A 10,650-nucleotide genomic window follows, 5' to 3' on the forward strand; every position below is an offset into this window, starting at 1 on the left:
AATAGACCCAAAGTACATGTATATGTGATGTTCGAAATAAGCAATAAGAATTAGTGCTCACACATCGATGCATTTGCTGCCAAGCAAAGTGCTCACCTGACCCACCAGGAGCAGCTTGGAGTTCACCATCTTACCAAGGACACTTTGACACATAGCTAGGAGGAACCGGGAATCAAAATACTGACCCTGTGGTCTGTGGACAACAGCCTTAACAACTGAGCTACAGCCACCCCAGAAGGGTGCAGAGAGTGACCACCTCAGAGTTTCAGATGTCATCTCTGAACCTCAGTATTTTTCTTGAGGAGCATGTCATTTGTGAAATAAATTAATTCCCCAAAAGTAAACTAATTTGGTGCTGCAAATATATTATACAACACCTAGATGACCATCTGATCTTCTGTACAAGCCAACTGTGATATTAAAGAACCTTTACTGGTACTGAACTTGCTTCTTATGGTTTTAGTTTGGGTAATGCATGTAGCTGAGTGCACTTCCCTATATCAAAATATCTCTCTCCTTCCAGCTGGAAAATGCCTCCAGATGACATCACATGGAGGAACCTTCAGTTCACATAATGTCATCTCATTGCTCACACTATGGAGTTTGTAATCATGGTCAACCTACTTTCCAGAGCTCCCCCAGATGACATCACCTGAACGATTGATGAAAAAAATCCTCGTGGTGATGTCATCTGGAGTTTTTCAACTAGAAGCAAATAAGTATTTTAATATAGGGAAGCCAGAGGGAATTTTAAAAGCATTATTGTACATTTACACCCTAAACTAAAGCCAAAAAAAGCAAGTTGAAAGTTGGTAAAGTTGCCTTAAAGCTCAGGTTTGAACCTCAGGAGAATTATATGCATCTTTTTAGTTTACTTTCTTCAGTTTTTTAGTTTCTCTTTTCAGGTGGGGTTTGTTCCAGTCTAAGGTAGATGGCCTCCTTTAAGCCACTTTCAAACCAACAGACTTCTCTGTCCAAAAAGTAGACGTTTCTCTTCTGTTTATGTTGAAAACCGAGTGGAAAATCAAAATCAAACCATAAATCTCCCCCTAAAATGAAATCAGCCTTTATTTAACTGAAACAAAACAAAACCAACAGCCAGATACACACATTTGTAGGTTTTAATATTCTGAAGACTGCAGTCACAAGCAGCCTCTCAGGATAATTTCATGTGATTCACTTCATGAGCTACTTTTTCTACTTTAAGTCTGAGTTGATGGAATAAAAGCTAAAAACTGATTTAGGCTAAAAGACCCATCAGTGTAAGGCACCTTCTCATACAACAAGCGGCTCTTAGATTTTCTATCTGCAGGAGTAAAAATAAAATCCTTCATGCTGTGATCCAGCGGGGGGATTTGTTCACTGTTAAGATGTTCGCTGGAGGAATGATCAACTGCTGTGCGCTGACATTTTTCCTTAAAAAACACTGAACTGCAGCAGCGTCTCTCTTGCTTAATGTCTTTTGCCAAAAAAAAAAAAAAAAAATCACCAGCTTTGGTTTTCACAGCAGTTCTGATTCTTTTTGTTCTTCACAATGATAGTTTTGATTGAAAATGTTTACAGTTTTTAAGTGATTAAGACAGAGGTTGATCTCCATTTGTATTTCCACAGTAACATTCTTTTAACTTGGATTAGATAACTAATGGCAGACAGAACATTTTCCATCTACAAATCAAAGCATTTCTGAACAGATACTAAAGATCCAATACTAAAACCAGTACAATCCCATACAATTTAAAATGCACTTAGGATGTAGATGCACTTGTAATAATGATGTGATCCCATTTCAATCCAACCACATAATCCACTCCTGTTCAGATCAACGTCTTGTCTTAGAAAACCAACATGTTTATTCTGAAAACCAACACTGGATAAAAATCTAATTACTCCTAGATTTTTTTGGTCATTTATTATTAATATTAAGAGACAGTCATTTGTTGTTGTTGTTTTTTTTTTACTTTGCCACGTTTGCCATCATTCATCATCAGCTTCTGCAGCCCACACCGACAATACCACAATTTGAATATTCTTAAATTGGTAAAAATAGATTAGAAGGTGAAAGCTCTTCCTCTGTCCTCTAACTGTACAAACATCACTACTTTCAAAGGTTTTTATGAAATTATGTGCTATAAAGATTATATTAATAGACTTTTTTCCATTTTTCTTGATTTGCCCACTCTTTGTTACATTTGTTTGATCATCTGTTTAGAGTGATAATGCACTGCTTCCACGAAGGCACCAACGTTCTCTGGGTCCATGTCGGGGTAAAGACCGTGGCCCAGGTTGGCGATGTAGCCCCTTGTGCCAAAACCCTCCAACATCTTCTTCACAGTGTCTGAAATGCGCTCCTGAAGAAGAGGAGGAAGAGGAGAGAGAGAAGACACGAGAATTAAAAGACAAGGTCCCATTTTTTTCCTGTCTGCCTTAAAACAACAGCCAGGTGCCCATATGGACACCAAAACTGGTTTTACTTGCAGTTAGAATTCTACCTGTTGTTACAGGCCACAAAGAAATGCAACCAAAAGATTATTTCTATGTAAGGTGTGGAGACCAAAATCCACAGCTCTTAATATGTGCAAAAACATAGTAAAAAGACAGGACTTCAATCTTTCTAGTTAGCCACAAAATTTCAGTTTAAAATTAGTTCTTTTTATTGTTTTACTTTTATTACAATTCAACAGGAAAACTCATTAGAGGGAAACAAAAAGGGGGAATTTGCCACTAAGAAGCCTTAAACTTACAATAATAAATTAACTCACATTGCTTAATCCTCATGTTAGCTTTAGTTTAGCATTTGAATATATTTTCACACGGAACAAGGACTGTGGACTTCAGCCTCAACAATTCCCCTGTAAGGGCTTTGCCTGTATGAACAAGAGGAATGATTACAACCTCTTCCAGTGGTCCTGCGGGCACCTGCCTGTTGTTTTCAGACAAGCTTGAAAAAATGTGCACTTGTCCTTTAGGCTTAAGGCTCAATCTTTTCAACTACTATATGGCTTCAGTATATTCTTAACATGTCTGAGTATCAGAGTACGACTGAAACTGGGTCAGGCGAGGAGCATTTTTAGCAACTTTAGGTGAAAAGCTTTATGTTGCTATATTGTGTGTGTAAACAATGGTCTGTCGGAATAGAAGTCACAGCACTTCACTTCGAAAAGTGAAATGCTGTAACGCATGGAAGACTGAAGTCTGTAGAAAACTGTGAAACATGTTAAATCACAGCTTTTCAGCATTTCAGTCCCGGTTTATTACATGTAATGAATAGATTGGTAATGTTTCATTATTTGTAGGAATGTTAAGTTCTTCAGATTTTCAAAAAGCATTAAACTGATTTCCACATGATCAGAGGAAAATGTTTCTGTTAAAGCTGAGATATTTGGTACAGGACAAAAGTATGGGAAGGACCAAATATTCTTCTTTGATTAAGGAACAAAGGTTTCTTTTCTGATATTTCTTACTTTAAATTACTGTGTAGACAAATTAAACATTGCAAAACACTTATACAGTTTGAAATGACAAGGGGCCTCAGGATAGAAGCACTAGTGGAGCAGATGGGTTCTTAAATATGTAGCTTTTTTTTAACATTTCTATTAAAATATACTCCATAATGTATCTTAATGTGGAGTGGTGCTGCAGACATTGTAAATGTTTTCAACCTTTTAACTAATCCGAGAGTTTGAATGATTTCCTCTCTGATTAACATTCCCGTTTATTGCCATTCGATAGTGACTAATATCTGAATGGCCGTGGACAGTGAGTGTGGCAGGTGGTAGAAAACCTTACTGAAACAGGGTGAGGGAGAGCTGGGTAAAGCATAGAGGACTGGTTTCGACTCTCATGTGATGGCTAACTTAAGTTGCAACACTCTATGCAGCTTTAAGTGAAACCAGTCTACTTCAGGGCCCCTGTCATGGATCAACATGGATCATAATAACCTCATCTGAAATGATTTGGAAAATATATAAGCAAAAGCTGGAGACAAAATGGAAGTTTGGATAAAATTGCATTTCCAACAAGAATTTCTCTGTATTTTCTTGCCCAATGACTAAAGTCCAAGAACCTCCACTGGAGTAAAAATCCCGTCCGTGCATTGTAAGTTCCACTGAGGGGCTAAATTCCCTTGAAGTCTCTTACTGTCCCACCTCACCCCCTCCTCTTTGTATTCGTATTCATAGAGTTGTAAGGGCAGTCACAGCATTATTGTAGCGAGCAAAACATCCAGTTCCTTGCTCAGCCCCAAATTTAAAATGCTGGGTGGCATCTGACCAAGCAGTTAACACCTACAGCGGTGTAGGCAGGGGAGGCTAGGGGGGCACTCAAGATCCTTCTGCAAAGGCCTGAGGTACCCCTTAGAACCCCATAAAATGTTATGTTATTTGAAGAATTTAATTTTTAAAAATTCATGTCAACTTTACTATTTGACTAAAGATGAATTAACCATGAACCTAACATTAAAATAAAATTAAAGATTAAAGGTAATATGATACAGAACAAACCCCACTGTTTTGGTTTGTTGCTCAACATGTAGAAACTTACTGCAGCAGCCCCAGCTAAGCCTCAGATACATCAGCTATGTTAACATTACCTCAGCACATCTGTTTGTTGTTGCCCAAACAAGTAGTTTAGGCCTTTGGCAGCTGTATTAATGGTCAGGTCTTTGTTCCGTTAAAAAAGAGCGAGGCTGGAAGCTGAGTGCGATGATGGATAAAGGGAGAACTGTAGCCTACAGCTAAGAAGAAGGTGGAGGTAAACAGGTTTTGGCAGCAGGGACCAGTCTTCTGGAAGTGGTGAGCACACGTTCTTCAAAGTCAGGAAAACAAAAAGATGTGGAATTTGTGTATGGTGTAATTGTTTGTGTGTGTGTTCCAGATTCCATTTTTCTTTTTTCAATCCCTCCCTGTCTGCAGGTTTCTCACAGTTATGATTTGAACGTCGCAGCTTTCAGACACTGTGTGACTCTGACCTAACAAATGAAGCTTATTTCAGTAATAGGCTGTGGCTGTAAAACTGCTTGGTCAGAGAGCATCAGCCTTTTCTGAAAATAATTAAGAAAAGTCTCTTTGCTGTGATTTTTTTTACCAACAACTGTCATATATGTGCAATTTAAGGCAAGCTTGTGCTCTAAGGAGTTTATGAATCAACTAAGACCACTCATGAACAAATGTTCCAAAAACTGTTTAAAAGAAAAGAGGAAGAAGTTTTCCATTTGTGAAGTTTAAATTTTTTAAATAAGTGGACTTTACCTTTGGAGCGTAGAGAGCACAAGGATCCATGTTTCCCTGCAGGCTGACCTTCCCTCCTGTGCGCTCCCTAAACACGCATGTGCACATGCACAATCACGCGGACACGCACACACGCACACACACACACACGGTAATCCTTTAACTAACAGGTTAAGTATTTGATGAGTAGAGCAGGAAGCTCAGACAATTTGTTGACTTAAAGACTGCAGAGTGACAAGCCAGGGATGGAGGAGAGGTCAGTAATGGTTAACCTGCTCCTCAGGAAATATCGCAGTACCGTTCATCATTAGTGCTACAACAGATGACATCCCTGGGCTAGGTTAGGCTTTGGTTTAAGCTCATTTCTCTGCTACCTTACTATGACAGAGGATCGGGACGTTGTAGGTGTATGTGCTTTTAACTGAGGGGATTCTTATATTGATCATTTTCTAAGCCTTCAATCCAGAGAGGATGCAGCTCTGCTTGAAAGTTAAACCGGCAGTGTTCTGATTTGTATTATTTAACACGGAGGTTGGTGCAGAGCAGAAATACAAGTATTGCTCTTTGACAGATTTGTACATGATTTTTTTAGATTATATTAGTAGTAAAATATAGTAGCTCTCTGTGTCTTCGTGTCTTTGTGTGTGTGTTACCGGGCTGAGCGCGGGTCTATTGTCCAGTCTAGTCCAACCACCTCATAATGAGACTGAGATAGATCCTCCAGAGCATAGTGAGCATCTTTTGCAAATGCAATCTGAAAACACACACACACACATATAATGAATAGGTTTTCCAATGCTAATTTTGCACAGATCAGCATACAGCACTTGTAGTTAAATGCTGCCATCTAGTGGCATCTAATACAAAGTTACTTCCAGGCTTAATGATCCCACTCGGTAAACAGTGTACAGAAGGCCATGGGATCAAATCCCACCCCACCAGATGTGGCCCCGCTCAGCCACCAAGGGCAACCTTGATGCCGCCCCGAATTCCGGATAAAAATTGAGAGGTTTTTGGCAGAAGGGCCACAAAAAAAAAACTCATGCCAAATCAATGTGCAGAACAGGTACTGCCTTTAAATTGAAACTATAGAAATCATTCTCTAAGAATTCTACAGAAACGTAAGTAAAGCCAGTTGTGAGGTGCAGTTTAAAGTAGACATCCAGAAATACAGAAATGTATGTTAGTGGTTAAATATATCACAAGTGTGGGTTTGCAGGAGATTTGTACACACAGCCAAGTCAAAAGTAATTTGATATGCTTATTTCTTTTGTGTCTCTCACCATGGGGACGTCCTGTCCTGCCTCCTTGAGTTTGTCTTTGACACGACGAGCGATGTCTCTGAGATAAGGCAGACAATACTCTTTGAACTCAACAGGTCCCAGGATGCCAGCATGGGACTCAAACACCTGAAGAGCCTGAACAACACGTGTTACAAAATGAGCTGCATTCATGTATTTTACAATGATTAACAGTATTTATGTATTTTGGAAATCTAATATTTAATTGCTACAGCCTAACTGTAATGTTGTCATTAAGTCTGTAGCTCAGTTGGTAAAGGCAGTCATCCACGGACCACAGGATCAGTGGTTTTATTCCCGGTCACTGAACCCCTAACAGCCCATTCCCATTCCCTGGCTGTGCAGTGGGGAGTCAAGAAGGTGTAAAAAATGGGCATTATCAACATGCGGACAATGATCCGCTGTGGCGACCCTGAAGTCACGGGATAAGCCGAAAGGACAAAAGTCTGAAATCCTGGAATCACATCCTGTAAGATGACGTAGATTGCATTTTTTTTAAATTTAAACCTGGCTTCTTAGTTATGAAACTGCATTTCAATCAGATTAAATCTTATGGTTGAATTTAAAAGTATTCATATTTATTATATTAAGTTTTCTTTTTTTTTACCCAAGAAGTGGTAATGAATTTACTTCAGTTTAAACTAAATCACATCACAACTTAAAAGTGAATTTATTTTCACTTTTTAAGTTTGCATTTTTACAGGTTTTAGGTGTCACCCACTAGAACATTTATTACAAACATACAATTACTATTTTTAATGAAATCATGATCATCTCCAAATCACCAAAGAGCTTTGACTAATTATCTCTTTATGTCTCACCCTGCTCTGCAAGGGGGTCCTAAATCAAGCAGAGTGGATGTTTAACACCAGTGGGAGACCTGATCTCCTGTTCTCCCAGCAGAAGGACAGACTCCCTCAGCCTCGTAGCTGCCCCAAATACTAAAAACTGCAGTGAAAACAGCAACGTAAGCTGCTGCGATGACATTGTCTAGACTTTGTGTAATAATACAGGTTTGTGCTCTTGGGCTGTTCTCTTCTTGGGAAAAAGAAAAAAGAAAATGCTGCGTCAACTGGATTTTGTGCTGATACTGAGCAGCACATTTGTTTTCCATAAGGAGAGAGTCTGCAGTAGCTGCCACCGTATCTACGTCCAAGTCTGACACACTCCACACATTACACTTTATACTGAATGTCTGAGGCCACTTTTCAATCTTAGTGTTGTCAACTACACTAAGCTTGTTGCATAAACAAGTAGTTTAGGCCTTTGGCAGTTAAGGGGGGGGGGGGGGGGGGGGGGTTCTAACCTGAGCTCCAGCTGCTACCTGTCCCACAAGATACTCCACTATCACATCTGTAAGCATCTTCAGCAACATGTGGCTGGCCTCAGGGTGTTGGTACAGCCAGCGCTTCGCCTTGGAATGGGTGGTGGAGCCTCCACCTTCTATCATGTAGGACATCAGTGTCCACTGTGGAGGGGCACAACAAAAAAGCAAGAAAACTTGATTTTCTTTTCTTTGGGTTTATGCATTGGAATATCTGCATATTTTTTATTCATCTTTGAATGCATCGTGTCTCACCGGAGCGCCAGTGAAGCCTATGAGTGGGACTTTGCCCTCTAGCTTGTGTCTAGTCAGCGTAATGGCTTTGAAGACGTAGCCCAACTCCTTGTCCACATCAACTTTTACCCGAAGGCGCTGCAGGTCCTCTGGCTCCTTTAGGGGCTCCGGGAATGTAGGACCTTTACCTGCCATCATCTGGACATCCATACCCATGGCCTGAAGGGAGGGAGGAACAAATAAAGACACAAAAAGAAGGACTGTTACACTAATTACGGTTAGTTAAACTAAAAAACTTTAATAAATAAGTAACAAATGGTTTCAAAGCTGACCAAAAGCTTCTAACTCAGCTATATTTTTGATTAGGGTTGAGGAAGTTGAAGCATTGTGAACAGTTTCACACATTAAAAATAATGCTGGGAAAATAAACATAAGCCACACCATCCTTAAAAAGAGAGCTCTTTCTTGGGATAGTGTGAGCACGCTGGACTGTCTCAGTAGCTGTCTCCTTAATACATTAAGTTTCCTGAACCAGATGCCTTGAGTCTGGTCAAGTTCATTTTGAAACAGATTCACAGCCACAGTTGATATGTATTAGCCCTTACTGACCACTAGTTTGTGCTCAGTAAGGGGAAGGAAAACATAATGTAAAAAAAGGCTAAAAGAATGTTACTGAATGACATGATCCTGTTGTCCTTACCTGGGGGACAACTAGGATGTCAGAGAAGATGATAGCAGCATCGAAGGGAAAACGTCTCAGTGGCTGATGTTGGAAAAGAAAGAGAAAAAAAATATTTAAATTAGTACTATTCTTGAAGTTTGCTTCTTGTCCCCACTGGGTTTTCTTTGTGTGTTGTGGTGTTACTATACCTGCAGAGTGAGCTCACAGCAGGCCACTGGTGACCGACATGTCTCAAAAAAGTCCTTCCCTGCTCTGGACTCACGAAACTCTGAAAGAAATTCAGCTAAACATTAACGTGGTATGTGTGGTCAGTTATTAAATATTGTAGTTTGTCCTGAAATTCTACTCTTAAAACAGATGTTTCTAACATCAAATAAGCAAGAAAACGAATGATTGAAAGAATGATGGCAGTACCGGGTAGATATCGTCCAGCCTGTCTCATACACCAGACAGGGACATGTTCTGTTTGTTGTCCTCGTGCTGCTCGGAGGAACGTGTCATTCTGGAGCTGTGGAAAGTCCTTGGGCCTGGATAGGGAGAAATATACATTTTGAACACTATTTTCTGTTCAGTAAGCTGCAGTGTGCAACTGTGGGTTAACGTGTTGTTGTTGTAATAATAAATTATGCCCTAAATTATTCAAATCTGATGTACAGTGTATGCATGAAATTGCTCGAGTAGCATACCAGAAGCAATAGATGGGGTTCTATTTATTATGTTTACAATCAACAATCATATTTGAGACAAGAATAACACAAAATCTGTCTGATGTTTTTGACAATGTAAAACTGTTTTTTGTTTGGACCTAAATAGGTTACAAGAGGTGTTTAGCAGCCAGTCTTTAACAAACCACTAAACCCAGGAGGTTCTGTTATCTAAAATACAGATGTTCCCCTCCCTTTGTCCACGACAATCCTACCGGGCATTCACAGCTGCAGAACTGTCAATGGCAGCGTGATTATGAGAGATAACCCTCCTCTACCCTCTTATCATCCCCCAGCAGAGGACAAACGGTTGAATGAAAGGCTGCTTTGAATATATCCATGATACAAACTTAGTCATTAATAAACTCTTAGATGGACTACTAAAACGCCAAAGTAAAACAATTATGTTAACTTGAGGCTTCAACTCATTTGGCTTCTACGATTTAGGTTGCGTAGATAACACAGTGTTACATAAACTGAACTTTCACAAGAAATATACATATAAAAATAAATTACCATATTTAAAGAATATGTTTGTACACCGAATTTATCAGAAAATGGTAATGACTCTTTTAAGCTAATAATTCATGTTGCCTAAAACACATCACTTGCAAATACGAGCAAGAGATATTTAAAATCCTGCTTTTCTGAATGACAGTTCTCCACGTACAAAGGAGCCGCACATATCAGGGTTAATAGTTGCTGTTAATTACTATTACTATTACTATTGTTATTATTTCGTTATTTACACAGGATTATACATGTGATACATACAATTTCTATTCTGTTATGTTTTCGTAGGAGCGACAGCCGAACGTTTCAAAACGTCATATGGTTTGACACTTGACAGAAAAAAATGCTAAATATATGTTCACAATAAAACTTACAGGATTAAAACGTCCTTGCTCATGTCGGCGGCGCTAAAGAGGTGACAGGCTTTCTCACAAAATCCCCTGCCTCTCTACGGAGATTTCAGCTACGACCTGCAGAGACTCAACTGTTATGTAGAGCTGCTTGCACGACTCTTTTAGATAATACACCACTTCGCTCCAGGGCGCGGCCATTTTGGAAGGCCACGTGACCTGAGCAGGAAATAGCCATCGTTTTAAAATAAATTCTTTGTCCTTAGAATAAGAGCTATAGAGTCACTTACCAAAGTTTTGGTATTTTAATAGATTAA

General features: G+C 39.4%; 1 protein-coding gene across 2 annotated transcripts; it reads right to left on the minus strand.

Annotated features, from left to right (window-relative positions):
- Positions 1-1,050: 1,050 nt before the first annotated feature.
- Positions 1,051-10,549, minus strand: urod (uroporphyrinogen decarboxylase). Of its 2 annotated transcripts, XM_067474460.1 has the most exons (10): positions 10,358-10,549; positions 9,181-9,293; positions 8,955-9,034; positions 8,785-8,847; positions 8,106-8,303; positions 7,833-7,994; positions 6,509-6,643; positions 5,879-5,979; positions 5,247-5,313; positions 1,051-2,348 (listed from the first exon to the last, which is right to left on the minus strand). In XM_067474460.1, the coding sequence occupies exons 1-10, from the start codon at positions 10,378-10,380 to the stop codon at positions 2,184-2,186; spliced, it is 1,107 nt and encodes a 368-aa protein (XP_067330561.1). In that variant the 5' UTR covers positions 10,381-10,549; the 3' UTR covers positions 1,051-2,183. The 2 variants fall into 2 exon arrangements, with proteins under 2 accessions (XP_067330561.1, XP_067330562.1); XM_067474461.1 differs by lacking the exon at positions 5,247-5,313 and having other exon boundaries at positions 2,181-2,348.
- Positions 10,550-10,650: the final 101 nt, after the last annotated feature.

This window comes from Channa argus, chromosome 14 (genome assembly GCF_033026475.1).
Source record: "Channa argus isolate prfri chromosome 14, Channa argus male v1.0, whole genome shotgun sequence".
NCBI classification, from domain to species: Eukaryota; Metazoa; Chordata; class Actinopteri; order Anabantiformes; family Channidae; genus Channa; species Channa argus.

Bases quoted from the DNA above. Each gene is read 5' to 3' on its own strand.
- urod (XM_067474460.1), bottom strand. From the start codon at position 10,380: ATGAGCAAGGACGTTTTAATCCT. The intron at 6,644-7,832 runs GTTAGAACCCCC...CGTGTTGTTCAG, and splicing joins AGGTAGCAGCTGGAGCTCAG to GCTCTTCAGGTGTTTGAGTC. The intron at 5,314-5,878 runs GTAACACACACA...ATGCGTGTTTAG, and splicing joins ATAGACCCGCGCTCAGCCCG to GGAGCGCACAGGAGGGAAGG.